General features: G+C 41.4%; 1 protein-coding gene across 1 annotated transcript in view; it reads left to right on the top strand.

Moving 5' to 3' along the window:
* The window catches only part of LOC137287698 (sortilin-related receptor-like), a 69,759-nt gene that overhangs the window by 8,371 nt on the left and 39,921 nt on the right, over positions 1-21,467 (top strand). The window contains exons 8-27 of the mRNA XM_067820090.1: positions 373-565; positions 1,082-1,111; positions 2,828-3,013; positions 4,233-4,321; positions 4,822-4,997; positions 5,514-5,703; positions 6,495-6,620; positions 7,094-7,176; positions 7,519-7,691; positions 8,791-9,017; positions 9,507-9,777; positions 11,227-11,368; positions 12,336-12,539; positions 13,024-13,134; positions 13,655-13,771; positions 14,570-14,695; positions 16,014-16,247; positions 16,903-17,049; positions 17,692-17,838; positions 19,378-19,503. Coding sequence (XP_067676191.1) covers positions 373-565; positions 1,082-1,111; positions 2,828-3,013; positions 4,233-4,321; positions 4,822-4,997; positions 5,514-5,703; positions 6,495-6,620; positions 7,094-7,176; positions 7,519-7,691; positions 8,791-9,017; positions 9,507-9,777; positions 11,227-11,368; positions 12,336-12,539; positions 13,024-13,134; positions 13,655-13,771; positions 14,570-14,695; positions 16,014-16,247; positions 16,903-17,049; positions 17,692-17,838; positions 19,378-19,503 — 3,098 coding nt within the window. The remainder of the gene's footprint in view (positions 1-372; positions 566-1,081; positions 1,112-2,827; positions 3,014-4,232; positions 4,322-4,821; positions 4,998-5,513; positions 5,704-6,494; positions 6,621-7,093; positions 7,177-7,518; positions 7,692-8,790; positions 9,018-9,506; positions 9,778-11,226; positions 11,369-12,335; positions 12,540-13,023; positions 13,135-13,654; positions 13,772-14,569; positions 14,696-16,013; positions 16,248-16,902; positions 17,050-17,691; positions 17,839-19,377; positions 19,504-21,467) is intronic.

The following is a 21,467-nucleotide window of genomic DNA, read 5'->3' as shown; positions in this document are numbered from 1 at the left end:
GGTCTAGTGGTGTACTGGTGCCTTTTGATAGTTTTTGAATTCTGATTAAGAAATCTTGACTTGTCCATGGTAACAAGTTTGACTTATCCTGAAATTGGTGGTTTTGATCCTTTCAGGAGCAGAACTTTTAAAAGCTTTCATTACTTTCCTTCCACTTTTCTATATACACGTCAAAACTTTGGTATAATCATAGCTTGTAGACATATTCATGAAGGATATTTTGCTGTTCCAGGGGATATTGTTGACTTTGTCCTCTTGTTTGTATTTCAGTGGGTACAAATCCCCAAATCCCAGCCCTAAGTGATCCCTGTGATAGAACTGATACTTGTTCCAAGAAAGTCTGAATTCCAAATAAATTTGATGTTTTTCCAGGTATTACACAAATGAAACCTTTGCTGACATTCATCGAGTCGATGGCATGCGAGGTATCTTCATAGCATCCCAGCTCCTAACAGGAACACTGGACATTGACCAACAGCGGAGTTTGATCACCTTTGACAAGGGAGGGGAGTGGCAGCTGATCAGAGCACCTGCTGACGGTGACCGAGATGCCAACTGCTCCCAGGTGAGATAGTCTTGTACAGATGTAACCATGGTGAGGCCATGATATCATATGTAGCGTTTAAATACGGGCGCAATATCCAGTTCTTGTACTGCTTTTATTTCATATTTGTTTATTTTTATGTTAATTATCACAGGCCTTAATCATACTTACTCCATTTCGAAAATTACAGAACCATTACAGAGGATGAATCTTATTTCTGTATTATTACACTTGAAATAAAGAAAATATGAAATAAATGACAGAAATGTCACAGAAAACTCCAGTTTTGAAAAAAATTATGATTTTATTTCAATTTGTCCTCCCAAAATCACTGATTTTAAAAAAACACATAGGTCCCTGCTCTAGTGAACTTCCAGAAGATCATGGGCGTCCTTAATTTTGAGCATTGATTTTTGTTATCGCTGTCTTTCATAACCATGGTAACAGTTTCAGGTTATGTGGATTTCATTCAATCATCTAACTCTCATTTTCATCATGAACTAATTCCATATTTCTTACTTTTGTTTAACCGTTCAGGTTAAAGTAACGCCTTGGTCGTCTAGAGAGGTAATAGTTCTGTATTTCTGTTGTTTCCTGTTTGGTTCCAAGTTGGTTGTGCTTCAATGTGGATAATACCTAAATGAATGTGTTCAAATAATAATTTACTTTAGTATGTTTTGTGTTTATTGATGTATTACCATGAAAACAGCTGTACATAATGTGTATATTACTTTTTGTATTGGCCTAGTTCGTCATTGCATTATGTTGATTTACATCTACTTTTGAATTGCTTTTAAGTTCAGACAACATTTTATCACTCTGAAGGAAATTTGGGTTAGATAAGGGAGTCCCAACTCGTTGATCAACCATGCACAGATGAATAATGCCATCGTTAACATATTTAACATTAAATGTGTCATTAGTCATCAGTTTGTCATCACAATTATAGAACTTCTGACAACTTATTATACAAGTACTGGTCCAGACAGAAATATTTAGGTTAGATAAATCAAATATGGTAAGTCACATGGTAATTTTCAGTAGACCTTCAATTTAATGCTCAAAATGAACTAGGCTGAGTAATGGCTGATTTGTTGAATGTTCAAGAATATAATCTTGCCTTCTCATCCATCTTAGCCGAGGGAGTTTTGTTACTTGTAATGTTTCTGTGTTTATTAATTTAGTGTCAGGTATCATCAACATAGTATGATATTTTATCAAAGTTCAAAGCTTACATCAATATCACAAAGGACAATTAAATACTACTAAAACATATAGTTAAGGATAGCCAAGCAGATTAGTTGTCAAATGAGAGAACTGAGTGTCCTTAATTTCTTTGGATAGTATCTATCAATTATAGTGTATTTAAACATCTTTACTACTTCTGTTATGCTTTTGAAGACACATGTGAATATTTTTCTGTATCTCTGCATGTTCCCTTATTTATTCTCCTGAATATATGTATTTTCCATACTGATGAAAGCTTGAGTGATAAAATTTTATTTCCACGAAAACATCACAGCTGTGACTTCTGTCATTTTAAGTGTGATAGACTAGTGGTTAAAGTGTTTGCTTATCATGCCAAAAACACAGGTTTGATTCCCATATCACACCAGTGTCAGAGGCCCATTTCTGGTGTCCCTGAGAGTGTCTGATGTTGGAGGATGTTAAAAGCAGTGTCAAATCATACTCATTGATTATTAAATAATTTATTCTGCTTCAGTTGTGCTGTTTCTCTCTTCCAAAGTTTTGTTGTTTCCTGTTGTATGTGTTTGCCGTACTATCAAACAACCCTCAGTGAATGGTTCCTTTGTTAAAAGAAAATTTGACCGCAGCTGCAGTTGGTTTTTCCACCTGCTCACTGGCAACTTAGAGATTTCATATTTTGTCTGCTAGTAGCTTGAGATTTTGTGGTAGGAAATCAATAAAATTTGTTTGCATGATTGTTTTCATATTTCGTACATTCCATGTCATTTGTAATGATGATTTGGCATGTTTTCATTCCAATTTGCTTAAACTTTTCAAAGATCATTGGTTTTATATTTACTAAGGCTTCTATGGCTTTTGTAGATGATAAAGTGAAATTTCTTTTTAATTTGATAGTACTTGGTACACATGATCACCTTAATATTTAGTTTAACATTTGATTATAAACTTTGAAAACATTTGCAACTGATTGGAATCAAGTTTGATATTGAACTGAGTGTTTAGGAGTCAGGTGTTGGACACTGATTCGGTTCCGAGCTTGTTAATTTTGTAACTTGCATGTTTTATATCCTTCAGCTTACGAACTGCTCGCTCCACGTCACCCAGCAGCTACACCGGTTCTACCCAAGCACCCGCACCCCTCTCATCATGTCCCGGAAGTCTGCCCCGGGTATTATCATGGCATCGGGGGTCATTGGGACCAAGATCAAACACAACCCCAATGTGTTTGTGTCCTCCGATGCTGGATACTCATGGACACAGGTACGAGGGATGTTGACCACTCATCCATCTGCTGTTAATGCTTCTCCTCAGGCATAGCTTGAAGACTGTTCTGAAATTTTCTTATCATACTTTGCATATATATTCCTCTTCCCATTAAAGGTCACATGCAACCAAAAAGTCAAACATAATTAAAACACAGTCATCACTTGTTCATGATGTATAAAATGCATGGGTGATTAAGAAAAAACAAATAAACAAAATTACACGCGTATAATCGCAAATCAGAAGTACAATATTTTGTACTTAGGGTTATATTCCATGAAACGAAGCAGCAACGATACCAAACCCAGTGAGAGCCGATTTGTGTGCACTCATGTAACGATGCCTTGCCATTGGCCACTGGTTCAGGTTCTGATACACTTAGCTGGCTCTGTGTTTATGGCTTATAAGCCCGATAGGTGTTGATTTCAAATTGCATGTGGTCAGTGATTGAAGTTGTGCGTTGCATATTGTCACTAGCAAACAGGCAGGCAGACAAATAGGAGTCAATAAACCAGACATAGAGTTTTGTTTGTGACAGAGTCTGCTTATCACAATCAACTGTTTTTTTTTCATGTGACGAGTAGGATATTTACTTGTTTGTGTACACAAGCAAGATCGACTACTGCTCATGGCCTCTCACTCTGGCCAAGCGTACTGTTTCAAGCTCCGCAAGCCTACTTACTGCTCATGGGTTATGAGTGCTGATTGCATAGTTGTTGAAACCACTTTTTTCCCCAGCGCTGGGAGGAAATTAGTGAATCGTTTGAACTCCAATTTTGTGGGCTTATTTCATCGTGTTTTTTTTTCAACTCTATAGGTTGAATTGGCATTTTTGATGATTTGTTTTGGTAAGTACATACCGAATCTGAAAAGTTGTTTTTTACGTTGCTTGTGACCTTTAACAGGTACCTTTCATTATGTAGGAATTTATCAATTTGATATTTGAGTTGCTGTGGTGACAAATTTGTCGTAGATCAAATTAAAGTAAGGTCTGTTTCATCCTTTCCATTCTTCAAAGTCCTTGCAGTATGTGTTTCATGAGACTTTCTACAGGTTTCAGTCTGGGACTAGTGCCTTTTTGTATGAAGGATTTTAAAAGAAATTCAAGTTTCTGGTTTCTTATTCAGATGAACATGATAAACCATTTGTATTTTCTTCCTAATCAGTCGAGCTGTTGTTGGTTTTGTCTAGAAATGACCTGGTTCCCTCGTTACAGGTGCTGCATGGCGAATACCTGTACACATTTGCTGACCATGGTGGGATTCTCCTGGCAGCCAAACAGTTTGATGTCACAGACACTGTGTAGTAAGTTTGGCTCATATCATAGCTGAGGTATATGTAGAATAAGGCACAATAAAGGTCATGATATGAATTCTTGTTGCAAGTGGAAGAAAAGAGAGGGAATAGCATCAAGTGAGTGAGGTTTTCACCACTTTCAGCAATATTTCAGCAACGTCACAGCAGGGATTCCAGAAATGATCCTCGCACAATGTACCCATATCAGCTGTCAGACCTTGGACTTCGTGTTGAGAAAAAAACTTCATCTACAGTGGCATGACCCTTTTAGCTGGTTATGCTGAAGACCCTGGTTCAGTTCCCCACATAGGCACATGATGTGAAGCTGCTGCAGTGATATTGCTGGAATATTGCTAAAAGCGGAGATCATGGCTCTTGATGTCAGTCACTTGATTATCTGGTCCAAATTTGATTAATATACAGAGTGTCACCTTTCAGCTTGAATATTGTTGATAGTGACATTAGCAACAAATATAAACAAACAAACAAACAATGTTTGTCTCTTCTAGCTATTCTGTTGATGAAGGCACCACATGGAGGGGCCAGAAGTTCACAAATACATCCATCCGTATTTATGGCATTCTGACGGAACCAGGGGAGGCAACTACTGTGTTTTCTGTATTTGGTTCACACACAGGCCGTCACAGTTGGCTTATCAGTCAGCTCAACATGACTAATGTTTTAAGTGAGTACTTGTTTAACACAAAACGTTTTAATCAGCTATTTGTCTAATCCTTAGGTAATGAAAATATGTGTTATATTATTTGAACCCTTGTAGGATAAAACCCAAGATACGCCTGAGTATTACATGTAATTCTCCGGTCAAAAGTGATCTTTGGACACTGAGGATAGGAACAGTGGTGTTAAGTCACCATGTCTTATTGCCGTCCATCATTGCTTGTGACATCAGTGGGGCTCTGTTTGGTGGAATTATGCTGTAATTACAGTGTTGAACAGCAAACACAGTGTTAAGTAACAAACAAACAGACAAAAGTTCCAATCCACGCCACATTGGTTAACATCAGTGACTTAAACTTCAGTCATTAACTTCTGAAAAACACCTGACCATTGTATTGATACCGTTCACTCACTTTGTCAGTCCTTCCAACAATGCGATAACGTGCTGAGAGAAATCAATATCAAGGTTACTGTTGTCTGTTGCTGCTTCTTGTTTGTGATGCTGATGCATCCTTTGCTTTAGAGTCCAAGTGTAAAGATGATGCCTACAAGATGTGGTCATTCACAATGGTCAACGACGTAAAGGGCTGCCTGCTGGGCCGCCGCACACTTTACCGCAGGAGGATCAAGCAGACTGTGTGCTACAATGGTTATGACTATGTCCAAGAGGTCCGTCTTGAGAACTGTCCCTGCACCAGGATGGACTATGAATGGTTGGTATCAATACCCGTTTGTTTAAATGTCCATGGGGATGAAAGTACTTGACATTCTGTAGGGATCTATAGCACCTTGACAGTCCTAGGAGATCCCAGAGAGAATGTGTTCCCAGCACCCTTGAGGTCCATTTTGATCCCAGACAGAATATGTCCCCTGGACCTGGGAGGTCCATTTGGACCCCAGACAGAATATGTCCCCATACCCTTGAGGTCAATTTGGATCCCAGACAGAAAATATCTGGAGGTCCATGTGGATCCAGACAGAATATGTCCCCTGGACATGGAAGGTCCATTTGGATCCCAGACAGAACGTGTCCCCTGGACCTGGAGGTCCATCCAGACAGAATATGTCCCCTGGACCTGGGAGGTCCATTTTGATCCCAGACAGAATGTGTCCCCATACCCTGGAGGTCCATTTGGATCCAGACAGAATATGTCCCCTGGACCTGGGAGGTCCAGTTGGAACCCCGACAGAATATGTCCCCATACCCTTTAGATCCATGTGGATCACAAACAGAATATGTCCCCATACCCTTGAGGTCCATGTGGATCCAGACAGAATATGCCCCCTGGACCATTGAGGTCCATTTGGATCCCAGACAGAATATGTCCCAATTCCCTGGAGGTCCATTTGGATCCAGACAGAAAACGTCCGAAGTAGCCTGGGGGTCCATGAAGATCCAGACAGAATATGTCCCCAGTACCTTGAACCTTTTAGGAAAATCCCAGACAGAATAATAATATATTTTCCTCTAAGCACACCAAATTGTTGCACATATTTATTTCAGTGATTTCGGCTTCGTCCAGCGGAACACATCGTATGACTGCATACAGGACCCACGTGTAAACACTGCTGACATCCACCGTGTGCCGATTCCGTGTCCTCCTGACTCTTACTACCCCTATACCCGCGGGTCAGTACACTGTTTGCTCACTTTATCTTTGTTGTATATCTCCACCTGCTCAACATTAGTTTATGGCCTCAAAATTTCACTGTATCAATGCAATTTCCCAAATTGAAATTTATAAGTTCTCAATTCATGTTTCACTTTTATTGAATACCATTGCTTTAAGGAGGTTTATCACAGATGACGGGACCAGTAAAAGGGTAGTGACCAAATCGCTTAGAATTTTGGAAAATCAGATCAAAATTACATTAAAAAATTCAAATTCATCAGCCAGGGAAAGGGGGCACAAATGGCTTAATAGTTGTGAGCGCTGTTGCTAACTTCATAGTGTTGCATCCCTTGCACAGAGACCTGTGACCAGGGTTTGAATGTGTGTGAAAAGTTTTGATTTCTTTATATTCATTTTTGCTGTTATTAAAGAAAGCCAGTGGGTTTAGAATTCGAAAATACCTGTTGCTAAGCAACCTATTATTTTTCAGTTACCGCAAGGTTGCTGGTGACACTTGTCGTTATGGCGATGAACACAGATTTGCTCCCCTCATGTATTCGTGCCCAATCAGAGGTGAGAAGGGAATACCCATTACAGTACCTTTAAACCTGGACTGAAAAAAACCACATGACTTGTACTGACTGCTACATAAGACAACTTATTAAAATTATTGTTGTATTATTGTAACATTTGTATAGCGCCGGTATCAAGCTCAGCTGCTCGTCATATTATCAATCTCAACTCCCTGGGCAGCAAACAGCTCTTAATGGGAATAGCCACCTCGATACCTCTAAACTCCGAAGAAAAAACAACAGAAGACTGATACTGACTGTGACACAAGACAACTTGTTTTTTTTGCTGTTGGTAAACACAGACCCTGATTTACCTCACTGTTGGCAATGTTTTTGGTTTCAGAGAGGAAGGAGTTTCTCTTGTTTACAAATCGAACCAGTATTAACATCATCAATCTTGAGGACAACCATTTTGAGACAATAGTTAGTCAAGGGACTGAGCATGTGACAGCAGTGGAGTTTGACTACGCCAACAACTGTGTGTTCTGGGCTGACATAGCAATCAAGAGAATCAACGTAAGTCACATTTGAACCCAGAAACCCAGATCCTTTCACACAAGAGGGACACAACTACACCTGCCTGTGACTTTTGCTACATGTCCTTTGTTTGACTTTAGTGTGATAAGGCTTATGAAGCATTGGTCATGTTTGAATATTAATACTAAAATGTACTGAAAATAATTGCATGGGTGAAGAAGGCTTTATGCCCCTTTCAGCAATATTCCAGCAATGTCAGGCTTTTCCAGTCAGAAGTGTCTGGTGCAGCATTATCTGCATAGAGAATTAGGCTGTCTCAGATTACCTGGCCACTTTTTTCTCATGTGCCCTTAAGTATAAGTGTTTCAGACAATCAGGTGTTGTATGTGGTCTTTCAGTGTTTGTTCACAGTTGTTCTTGAGGATCAGAGTCATCTGGAATCCATGATTATCTTTAGGCAGTGGCTGACTTAGTTGATGATGTCATTGCATCTCTATAGCCTGGGACAGCAGGATAACCTAGTGCTTAAAGTCTTCTTCTTGTCACGGTGAAGACCCGGGTTCGATTCCCCATGTGGGTACAATATGTGAAGCTCATTCTGGTGCTCACCACCTGGTTCTAGCTGGAATATTACTGCAAGCGGTATAAAACTCACTCACTCACTCACTCAGTGGCATGGAGTTAATCATGTCAGTCACTGGATTGCCTGGCCCAGACATGATTTTGTCACACCTATGTCAGATAATTAGAGGATTGCTGAGGGGGATGTTTAAGAACAAATGCCAACAAGAGCAGTTCATGCTTGTAACATTTCTGGTTTCCCCTGCTGTGATATTGTTGAAATATTGCTGGAATAATGTTGAAAGTGTTGTAAACCCAACTCACTCACTCAATCACTTCTTCTGGGCAGATACAGAGGTGGTGGGTAGTTTAGGGGTTCAAGTATTCATCTGTCGTGCCAAAGACCAGGGCTCAATTCTCCTCATGCTAGTGTTGTGTGAAGCCTATTTCTGGTGTCACTCACTCACTCCTGTTTGTAAAGCCTGATTAATGAACCTGATTGATGGATCTCTTTTTTTTCTGTATTTTCATATCAGCCTATCAGAGGCACATGTTTTGAAACCTGTTTTTGTTGCAGCGCTTGTGTCTGAACGGCAACAACACTGTGACAGCAGTTGTGCTGCGAGATTTGTACACCGTGGAAGCACTGGCACTGGACTGGACAGCACACACCCTGTACTGGGTCGACTCCCAGAACCACAGCATCTCTGTCGTACACACAAGCGGCCGCTACAGACGGACTCTGTACAAGGGAGTAAACGTGCTGGATCGGCCCCGGGCTCTTGTCCTTGACCCTCATCATGGGTATGTCATGTTTTGGACTTCTTCATCAGATGGGGCAAGGGGGTAGCCAAATGGTCAAAGTCTTCTGGCATCACTCCAAAGACCTGGTTTCAATTCCCATCATTCCCACCAGATAAAGGGGTGGTAGGGTAGCCAAGTGGTTAAAGCATTTGCTCATCCAGGTTCGAATCCCCTCATGGGTACAAAATGTGGAGATCATTTCTCGTTCACTGTGATATTGCTAGAATAGTGCTTGACGCAATGTAAAACCATACTCACTAACTCACTCACCAAAACATATGAGAACATGTTGCCATTTTTTTATTTGAAAAATTGCTTCAGCCATGAAATTAGTGACCTATTAAGAATTAGCTCATGTTGCTGAAGGCCCATGTTTGACATGTAGAAGTTATATGTGAAGCCTATTTCTGGTGTTACCCATTGTGATATTGCTGGAATATTGCTAAAATGCTTCCTGAAACTTAACTCACTCACTTACTCACACTCTAGATACATGTACTGGACTGACTGGTCATACTACCGTCCCCGGATCGCCCGCGCCTGGATGGACGGCACCAACAGCTCCGTTCAGACCATTGTTAACGGCTCCCATGTTCGCTGGCCAAATGGCCTGGCCATTGACTTGCCCTCTGAGCAGCTGTTCTGGACTGATGCCGGCCTCCACAAACTGTTTGTGTCAGACCTGGAGGGTCACAACATCCGTACCTTGGTCCGGGGGATGCTGAATGCTCCTCATCCGTTCTCCATTGGGGTCTACAAGGTGAAACAAAAACACTTCTGATTACAGGCATTTTAGGCAGTTTAGTTTTGTGCTATAATATTGTCAGATCCATATTACAGTCGATTTGATATTACTAGATCAAACCAGCTCCCTATTACAAGGTTTAAATCGAGTTGGTATTACAAGGTCCAACATGGCTCCCTGTTTCAAAGTCATCTCAACTCACAATAACAATGTTTAACAGAGCTCTTGATTACAAAGCCTATCTCAACTCCCAACTGCAAAGTCTAACCAAACTCTCTATTCCAAATCTTAACTCGACTCTCTATTACAAAGTCTAACTCAACTGCCTACTACCATGTCTAAACAAAGTCCCTATTGCAAACTCGACTCCCTATTACAACGTCTAACAACTTCCTATTGCAAGGTCCAACCAAACTACCTATGAAAAAGTCTAACTTAACTCCCTTTGACAAGCTTGTCGTAAGAGGCGACTAACGGGATCGGGTGGTCAGACTCGCTGACTTGGTTGACACATGTCATCGGTTCCCAATTGCGCAGATCGATGCTCATGTTGTTGATCACTGGATTGTCTGGTCCAGGCTCGATTATTTACAGACCGCCGCCATAGAGCTCTAATATTGCTGAGTGCGGCGTAAAACTAAACTCACTCACTCACTCACTCACTCACTCCCTCCCTTTGACAAGGTCTAATCGAACTCCCTATGACAAGGTCTAACCTAACTCCCTATGACAAGGTCTAATCGAACTCCCTATGACAATGCTTAACTCACTATTAAGGTCTAACCCAACTCCCTTAGACAAGGTCTAACCAAACTCCCTATGACAAGGTCTAACCAAACTCTGTACGACAAGGTCCAAAGTAACTCCCTGAAACAAGGTCTAACTAAACCCCCTATGACAAGGTCTAACCAAACTCCCTATGACAAGGTCTAACCAAATTCCCTATGACAAGGTCTAACTTAACTCCCTATGACAAGGTCTAACTTAACTCCCTAAGACAAGGTCTAACCTAGCTCACTAAAATAAGTTCTAACCTAACTCACTAAGACAAGGCCACTCACTCTTAAGATCTAACCAAACTCCCTATGACAAGGTGTAACTTAACTCCCTATGACGAGGTCTAACCAAACTCACCATGACAAGGTCTAACCAAATTCCCTTTAATAAGGTCTCACCAAACTCCCTATGACAAGGTCCAACCTAACCCCCAAAAGACATGGTCTAACCGAACTCCCTATGACGAGGTCTAACCAAACTCCCCATGACAAGGTCTAACCAAATTCCCTTTAACAAGGTCTCACCAAACTCCCTATGACAAGGTCTCACCAAACTCCCTATGACAAGGTCCAACCTAACCCCCAAAGACAAGGTCTGACCTAACTCCCTATGACAAGGTCTAACCAAACTCCCTATGACAAGGTTTAACTGACTATTAAGGTCTCACCCAATTCCCTATGATTCCAGAACAACATCTACTGGGCAGACTGGTCCAAGGATGCAGTGTTGACTGCAGACAAGGAGCATGGCTGGGGCATCATGGGGGTCAAAAGCAATTTGCCGTCCAACGTCCTGGACCTGAAGGTGGTCTCACACACCTCGCAGCATGGTGAGCGGGTGGCAGATTGATGGGGGGATGGATCTGAGAGTCAAAAACAAAATTTACTGTAGTTGAAAACAAAGCAGTCAGAGTTATGAAGTAACTATTCCCAGTGAACCAATAAAATGCATGTTGCAAGGTAATCATTTGTGTGATTCTATGAGTATGTCATATAATTGTTAAAATGGCTCTATTGCACAGATGTGCTATGAATGGTGCTTCTCTTTTCACCCCAGTGAGTATTTCTCTAAGTTCGTTTAGATCACTGGATTGTCTGGTCCAGACTGCATTATTAACAGACCGCCACCATTGTTCTACAGCAACCCATGCTTGTTCTAAGAGGCGACTAGTGGTCAAGCTGGCTGACTTGGTTGACAGATGCCATCAAATCCCTATTGTACAGATTGATGATTATGCTGATCACTGGATTGTCTGGTCCAGACTGCATTATTAACAGACCGCCACCATTGTTCTACAGCAACCCATGCTTGTTCTAAGAGGCGACTAGTGGTCAAGCTGGCTGACTTGGTTGACAGATGCCATCAAATCCCTATTGTACAGATTGATGATTATGCTGATCATTGGATGTCTTGTCCAGACTGGATTATAAACAGACTGCCACCATACAGCTGGAATATTGTAGCATAAATCTAAACTCGCTCACTCCCTTAAGTTCATGTAGTGATACTCTTTGTGGCAAAATCATGAAAAATCATCTTGTTAGGGTTATCAAAGCACAGCTTCAATATTTTGAGGCAAACAGAATATAGTTCACATAGCTGACATGTCATCGTGTCTCATTTGCATAGATCAATGATTATGCTTTTGATCACTGCTTTGTCTGGTCCAGACCTGATTATTTTCAGACTGCCACCATATAGCAGGAATATTGCTGTGTGGCGTTAAACGATTAGCAGAAAAAAATTTGTAACTGAAGACATCACAAACTTATTGATAAATGGTTCTATTTCTGCAGCAGACAGTGCCTGCACACTAAACAGCTGCACCCAGCTATGCATGCCCCGTCCCCCTCCAGCTGACCACAAGTCTCACCACAACAGGACGTGCAAGTGTGGGGATGGAGTGTTCCATTCCCTCAGCCCGAGTGGAGATGAGCAGTGCATGTGTGAGCCCGGAGAGGTCGACAATCAAGGGGGCATCTGTACCCACAACTCTAGTAGTGAGCACTGCTTCTAAACTGTATAAGGGAGACTATTTTCAGGATATTGTATCTCAGGACCTTGACCTTGACCTGCATCAGTTCAAGCTTTTTGCCCACTTAAAGTTGGAACGCTGTGAATACTCTCTCTCTCTCTCTCTCTGTATGTGTGAGAGAGAGAGAAAACATTTCATCCTGTTTACTCAGTATCCTACGAGAGGTTATTCAAACATTTTGAGCCTAAATACTTCTCATATGTGCACAATAAATAACTGGATGATATTGAAGAATGGTCTGTCTCATTCATGTAAGTGTAATTTTGACAGGTCGCTAGTTTCCGGTCATGTGACATCTAGTCATGTGTACCCCTATTGAAATGGCAGAATGGATGAGTACAGAGAAGTCCTTGAGGGCCACCCTGTGAGGAAGAGTGATTGATGGCAGTAACACTAGCAACATGATGAGTAACACTGTCCTACATTTCACTGATCCTCTATGTTTCCAGCCACGTGTGCTGCTGACAGATTCAAGTGCCGGAACTCCAGGTGTATCCCCCTCACTTGGCAGTGTGATAACGACAACGACTGCAGTGATGGGAGCGATGAAGTGGATTGTCGTAAGTGTCATACCTGACTCTGGTGGATTTCTTCCTCAGGTTGATTGTTCTAGGGCTAGTTTCTCTGTGAGGTGTATTGCCCTAAGTGTTACTTTCCATCTGCAGTATATTGTCCTAAGTGTTACTTTCCACAGGAGGGTTATTGTCCTAAGTGTTACTTGCTTGGTGTTACTTTCCACCTGAGGTTTATTGTCATTCAGGCTACTTTCTGCCTAAGGTTTATTGTCCTAAGTGTTATTTTCCACCCAAGGTTTATTGTTGAGTTACTTTCAATGTGTGGTTTATTGTTTTGTTGCTTGTACTTAGGTTTATTGTCAAGTTGCTTTCTTCCCATCTTACTTAATTTTGTTGATGTCCTTTGACTTAGTTGTGTTGATAGACACAGTTACTTTTCGCTTCTGTGTTTACATTTCTGTCATTGTCACACATGTTCACACCCATTGCAAAGTGTTTCTGGAGAAACTCGTGTTACTGATGGACTTGCTGATAGCAGTGAAACACATTTCCCTCTTTTCTCCAGCCTATGCAACATGTCCAGAGAACAGCTTCCAGTGCACAAATGGACACTGTATCCCAGAGAAGTGGAGGTGTGACTTCGACAACGACTGTGGGGACAGCTCTGATGAACACAGCTGTCGTAAGTGTTCTTAGTTCAAACATTTTTCATATAACGAGGTATGATTAACAGGCACTTTCATGAAGTTCTTTTTGTTCTTTGCCTGGACCTATTCCAGTTAGAACAGTGCTCGTCATGTTACTGTCGAGATTGTCAGATCCAGACTTGAATATTTACAGACTGATTCCACATAGCTGGAATAATGCTGAGTGTGGCATGAAACTAAACTTATTCACTCACTCTTTTCCTTAAATCCAGAGTAGTGAGAAACCCTTCTTAAATCGTTCTCTTGTCATGCAAAAGACCCAGGGGCCCGTTTCACAAAACTCTCGTAAGCCTAAGATCTCGTAACTTTTCTCGTAGCATTTGCACCTCCTATGTTACAGTATGCCAGGTACAAGAGCTACGAGAAAAGTTACGAGATCTTAGGCTTGCGAGAGTTTTGTGAAACTGGCCCCAGGTTTGATTCCCACATGGGTACAATGTGTAAAGCCCATTTCTGGTGTCCAGCCCCACATCCAGGAATACTGCTAAAAGTGGTGAAATAACTAAACTCACTCACTCACTCACTCACTCACTCACTCACTCACTCACTCACTCACTCACTCACTTAATACCTTCAGTATATATATATATCCTTCATATTGATGTTCTCCACTACATGTAACAGTCCTGCTTCAAAACGAAATAACAAGTTATTGTGCATAAAGTGTTTATTGACATGACTGAGGGAAGAATGGAGATACATTAGAGAAAGGGAAGAGAGGGACAGATTGAGAGAGATATGTTACCCTGCATGTCCATCTGTCACCATTTCAGATCACCCCAACTGCACTGCCGACAAGTTCCAGTGTAACAACAACCGCTGTATTCCCAAAATGTGGGTGTGTGACAACGACAATGATTGCCACGATAACTCGGATGAGGCAAACTGCACCACTATGGGTCAGTAGCAATTATGAACACTGAACAGTAAAAGAAATGCAATACCTGGTTTTTGTCCAGTTTAAGAAGACATAAACATGAACACTTACTTCAATGAGATTCCATTTTATGAAACTTGAGTTTCTTTTGCTGTAGAATGGAGAGTTAAGCTATGATAGAAAATGCATGACTTTGACAACTGTGCAGACGTTTCAGTTTGGAAATTTAATATGAAAAACATAAATGAAGTAGTGTTGTTGAAAAAACTTATTACCAGCCCAGTTAAGGTGAACTGATGTTTTTGTTGAAACTTGTTTGCTGCTACAAGACATTTTTCTATTGACTGTTGCACAGAGGTAATTTGGACTTGTTGAATGTTTTCATATGTCACCGAAGGTCAAGGTCATGGTTTTGATGTAGTGAAAAATAGTCATGAATCTTGCATTGATCTTGACTTTGGGTAGATCCCTGCCTTGAAAAGTTTTTGCTCAAAAGACAAGGTTGGGATTTCAGTAAAATGTGTTATTGTCAGTTTTGAAAGCATGAATGCTTCTTGATTAAGTGATTAAGGCATTCGCTCATGCTGCCTAAGGACAAGATTCAAATCCCCACATGTGTACAGTGTGCAAAGCCCATTTCAGGTGTCCCATCTTGATATTGCTGGAACATTGCCTAAGGCGGTGAAAAACTAAACTCACTCTATTGTACAGAATTGTTTTCTTGGTCAGATTAGAGAGTAATAAGATATTGCATTCTGTTAGAAGTGCGGAACTTCCACTTAGTAATTGTAAAAGTGGGATTGTTTTAAGTCCGTCTGGGTTAAAGTATGGAAGCCAGGTTCATCCAACTTTTGTGATTGTATTATTAATGGAGCTCAGGACATTTAACATTTTTGCAGTTAGAATGATCTGTTCTCAGTGTGATATGTATGTGTTCAGTGAGTATATACTTTCACTATGGAATAGATCACAGTCACCATTGATCAGATTTTGACAGCTTAAGACCTGTGACCAACTGGATAAAGTTTGACATTCTTGTCCCGTGAAGATCTGAGTTAGAATTAATATTCATAAACTCTTGTTTGTGGTAAGAGGTGGCTAACAGGATCTGGTGGTCAGGCTTTGCAGACTTGTTTGACTCACGTTATCTTATCCTATTTGTATAGATCAGTGCTCATGATGCTGCTCACTGGATTGTCTGGTCCAGAATTGCTTATTACTAGACTGCTGGAATATTGCTGAGTGCAGATATTGCTAGAATATTTCTGAGTGCAGGGTAGAACCAAAGTCACATTTCCTCTTGTCATGTGACCCTACTGAATGTCCGACTTTGCCCACAGCTCCATGTAGGTCATGGGAGAAGAAGTGTGGTAGCGGCGAGTGTGTCAGCTCTCAGGTTTACTGCAATGGGATCTTCGACTGCCAGGACCACAGCGATGAACACAACTGCAGCCAGACAACCTGCCCACCCTGGCGACACATGTGTGCCTCCGGCAACCAGTGTGTCTCCTTCAGCTGGATCTGTGATGGGGAGAATGACTGCGCTGATGGCAGCGATGAGGAGCACTGTGAAAGTGAGACTGGTGCTTGTCTTCCGCACATGCACATGCATGCACATTCACACACATAGTCCAACAGTGATACTCATGCACAAATGGAATGGAAGCCTGCTCACAAGGAATCCATCTTGTCCTCAGGTGTTACATCTGCAACAGGTCATATCCAAGTTTGATCAACATGCCCTGGAACTGGTATCCATGAAGATCATTAGAATTGGTCTTCAGTAACCCATTATTGTCGTGAGAGGCAACAATCAGATGCTCAGGCTAGCTGACTTGGTTTACACTTAACATCATTTGGTAGTTACATTGATCAGTGCTTTTGATGATGATCACTGGATTGTCTGGTCCTAAGTTGATTGTTTCCAGACTCCTGCCATATAGCTGGAATAGTTCTAAGGGCAGTCTTAAACAACAATGTAACAAAACAAGAATCATTGTTCATTGGTGTTTTCAGAAACAGGATTTCTAGTCTGGTACCAAATGATTCCAAATGTTGATCTACCTGTTGTGTTTGCAGCAATAACTTCGACTACTGTTGTGTTTGCAGCAACAACTGCTATCACTGTTGTGTTTGCAGCAACAACTGCTACCACTGTTGTGTTTGCAGCAACAACTGCTACCACTGTTGTGTTTGCAGCAACAACTGCTACTACTATTGTGTTTGCAGCAACAACTGCTACTACTGCACCTTCAACAGTCCCACCGTCATGTCATTCCTGGCAGTTTACGTGCAAGAACACCTTCTGTATCTGGCATGCTGCTAGGTGTGATGGCTTCAACGATTGTGGAGACAACTCGGATGAAGTGGATTGTGGTGAGTGTGACAGACAGATGAGTTTATCAAAGACTGTATCTTGGAGGTAACAATCAGTGCCCTTGATGACATGTAGGGAAAAACTTCTTTGTTGAAGCTATTTTTTTTTCTCCAGTACACTACAGAGTTGTGTTGATAGACTCTGCAGAGTTGTGTTGATAGACTCTGCAGAGTTGTGTTGATTGGCTCTGTAGAGCGTTTTGATAGGTTCTGCAGAGTTGTGTCGATAGGTGCTGCAGTGGTATATGTCAATTGGCTCTATAGAGTTGTGTCGATTGGTGCTGCAGTGGTATATGTCAATTGGCTCTATAGAGTTGTGTCGATTGGTACTGCAGTGTTATATGTCAATTGGCTCTATAGAGTTGTGTCATTTGGATCTGCAGAGTTGTGAGCCAGATCATGAGTCTGAATCATTTTAAATATTGTTGGGGCTTTTCTTCATATTCCAATTCATGACCCTAGCATTATTTTTATCAGTTCAGTTGAGATTTTGCATTACTAGTGAGGACAGATGGTACATGGTTGACATGGCAACATGAATATCATGTGACCAGTCCTTTCAACTAACTTACCAGTAAACTAACTTGTTGTCAAGAAAGTGTTTTGTATATTACTTAACTGAGTGATGTTTGTTTATGACAGGGGACATACTGAGCACCACAACTTCCCCACGACCAGGCACCTGCAACGCTTATCAGTGGACTTGTACAAGTGGACAGTGTATTAACATAGGCCAGCACTGTGACAACAAGAACGACTGCTACGATGGCAGTGATGAAATCAGCTGTGGTGAGTTTGTTTGTTGTTAAATGCTAGATGGGAGTAAGTGAGGGAGTGAGTTTATACCTCTTTTAGCAATGTTAGTACCATTTTGGGAGACACCAGAAATGGCTACTAGGGGAGTAGGGGACAAGCTACTAGGAGAGTAGGGGACAGGCTACTAGGGGAGTAGGGACAAGCTACTGGGAGAGCAGGGGACAGGCTACTAGGAGAGAAGGGGACAGGCTACTATGTAGAGCAGGGGACAGGCTACTAGGAGAGAAGGTGACAGACTACTATGTAGAGCAGGGGACAGGCTACTAGGTTACAATAGGATAGGCTATTAGTTTAGTATGGGACATGGTACTAGGAGAGAAGGTGACAGGCTACTAGGAGAGGTGGGGACAGGCTACTAGGGGACAATAGGATAGGCTATTAGGTTAGTATGGGACATAGGCTACTAGGAGAGGTAGGGACAGACCTCTGGTTTGGGGAGTGGGAGGTATGGGAGTACTATAGGCTACACAGGGACTATTGTTTAGGATACTAGGTTTGGGGTAGAGGCTACATAGGCAGTAGGGAATAGGCTACTTGGGGTCTAAGGATAGGGTGGTATGGGAGTACTATAGGCTACACAGGGACTATTGTTTAGGATACTAGGTTTGGGGTAGAGGCTACATAGGCAGTAGGGAATAGGCTACTTGGGGTGTAAGGATAGGGAGGTATGGGAGTACTATAGGCTACACAGGGACTATTGTTTAGGATACTAGGTTTGGGGTAGAGGCTACATAGGCAGTAGGGAATAGGCTACTTGGAGTGTAAGGATAGGGTGGTATGGGAGTACTATGGGCTACACAGGGACTATTGTTTAGGATACTAGGTTTGGGGTAGAGGCTACATAGGCAGTAGTGAATAGGCTACTTGGAGTGTAAGGATAGGGTGGTATGGGAGTACTATGGGCTACACAGGGACTAATGTTTAGGATACTAGGTTTGGGGTAGAGGCTACATAGGGAGTAGTGGGATAGGGTGGTATGGGAGTACTATAGGCTACACAGGGACTAAGAGATAGGATACTAGGGTTTAGGGTAGAGGCTATGTATGGAGTAAGGGACAGGGTACTAGGGTTTAGTGTAGAGGCTACGTATGGAGTAAGGGACAGGGTACTAGGGTTTAGGGTAGAGGCTACATGTGGAGTAGGGGACAAGGTAGTTGAAGGAAGACTAAACAGGTAGATGGGAGCTGCCAAAGAAAGAGTGCATGCATGCATGAAGGTGTAAGAGTTGTAAGAGGGGAGGCAACTTTATGGAGGCTACTGCAGAAGTAACTATTGCTTATTTCACCTCTACCTCTCCTGGTAATATCCCAGTCTCTTTCCAGAAGCCATGATGTTCAGTATATTGCAGTTTGCATTTAGCAGCAGTTTGTTTATGTTTTGAAAATGGTATGTCACTTCTATTCAGTGGATCTTTTGACTTACCGTCTTAGGTGATACCCAGGCTTTCTTCTTCACCAACATCATGACAGGAAGTGAATGTTTTGTTTATATTGTCATTGTTGCCGGTTTCAGAGACGACATGCAGCTCCTCTGAGTTCTTGTGTTACTCGTCAACCACTGAACCCAAGTGTATCAGGAACTCATGGGTGTGTGACGGCATGGAGGATTGCAGCAGTGGGGAGGATGAACGCAACTGCAGTAAGTACACAGTACTTGATTTGAGTTTTACCAAGGATTGTGCAGACTGGAAAAAGCCTGAAATATGAACCTTTTACAGTGTATGAAGCTCCTTCAAAAAACGTAATTAATAAAATTACTTGTAGCGAGGTAAACTTAAACGTATGTAAAATCAAATTTAATAAAACCATGACATGGTGGTCACTGCCATCAGAAAAGAACGACTTTATTCATTGGCAGAAAACATTCTCCAGACCTGTCACATGTAGTGTTAGATAAATGGCTAGGTTGATCTGAGGAGTTACAGTTTGATTGATCATGTACTATAAAGACATCATCTGGCTACCACAATTGTAAATTATTTTCAAAATATATGCCGTAGTCAGAGGCATGGTCAAATGTATACCCTTGGAAAATGTATTGGCGCACAGAGCTGGCTATTAAATACAGTTGTAAGCCTGTCAAGCAACCAGCAAGCAACGGGCCACCAGGCAGACACTATTTCAGACACTGCCTTTTACCCTAAGCAAAGGCCCTAAACTCATTTAAGTCTTGAAACAGTGGTTTGCCCTAACTTAAGCAAAACTTGTCTAGTTATGACTTAACGGAAAAAGACGATGCATAAAAGGTATGATAATGTGTGTTAATTCATCTCCATTGCAGAACAAAACTTTCCCCTCACAGTGATGTAGGCCTAAGTTATTGGCTTTCGACGGTCAGTCCCAAATTCAACCAACCTTGTATCTGTTATCCCCCGAAATGCATTTTACGGGGGTATTAAAATGGACTCTGCCCATTAGCACTTCCGTGTGCATATTTGTTTCCCAGAGCACAGTTTTAAAACTCTTCAATATTTCTTCCACAAACTTGGCACATATATCTGATTGTGTACTAATGCCCTTTGGTAGTTTTAGATTTCTGAAAAAAAAATTTTTTTTGCACTTCCATGGCAACATGTTTGACTTGGAATGAATTTGATGGTAGCCTGCCTATTTTTTTGCACAAGAACCTGAAAACCTTTCAATACTGTCCTTCCACTTCGCTATATACATGCCAAAATATTTGACATCATCATAACTAGTAGACATATTCAAGAAGGGTGTTTTACCATTGCACGGGATATTGATGACAATGTCTGTTTGTTCAACTGCTTATGTTTTACACTGAAATTATTATAGATCCTATTTTTGGTACTTGTTTGATGGGCATTCTATAAGTTGGTGAGTCAAAAATGAAACATGCAGCTTTATTAAGCTTGATAACGATGTAAGAATCGGCATGAAAAAGTCGCTCAACATAATAGACAAGAAGTTGTAATCCATAAAGTTGTATGTTTCTTGCTATTTTTTGGTAGGTGATAATTTGTACAAACCCAGGTTACAAACAGGTGGATGTGGAGAAGATACAAACTGAACTGCACCAGACACATCAGTCCTCTGTTCGGAAGCGATGGATTCCTATGTTTCACACAGAATGTTTACTATCTTGTATGATTGGGAGGAATGGTCGGGGTAGGTGGGATGGGGTTGTAATAGGAAACTTTTGAACTTGTCACATCTGTACATTTGTTTAACTGTCCTGAACGTAAGACACAAGGAACAACCCTTTCATATTCTGAATAAGGTTGTAGGGTAGCCATCAGGTTAAAGTAGCCGCTTGTCATACCAAAGACCTGGGTCCTATTTCCATCGTTGGTGGAATGTGTGAAGCCCATTTCTGGTGTCTCCTGCTGTGTTGTTGCTGGAAATCCAAACTCACTCACTCACTGGATAAAGGTGCTTTGAATGAATAGAAAATTGAAAACAGTCCCAGGAAATGCTTGAAAAAGTGTATCCTGAATACTTACATAATGTTGCCTGAAGTTTTTTTAGAATTGATTTTCAGTAACCCATGCTTGTCATAATAGGCAACTAATGAGATTGGGTGGTCAGGCTCGCTGACTTGGTTGACATGTCATCATATGCCAGATGTGTAGATCGATTCTC

Source organism: Haliotis asinina, chromosome 1, assembly GCF_037392515.1.
Source record: "Haliotis asinina isolate JCU_RB_2024 chromosome 1, JCU_Hal_asi_v2, whole genome shotgun sequence".
In the NCBI taxonomy this organism is placed as follows: Eukaryota; Metazoa; Mollusca; class Gastropoda; order Lepetellida; family Haliotidae; genus Haliotis; species Haliotis asinina.
The sequence above is the reverse complement of the archived record's forward strand: the minus strand, read 5'-3'. Positions and strand labels throughout refer to the sequence as shown.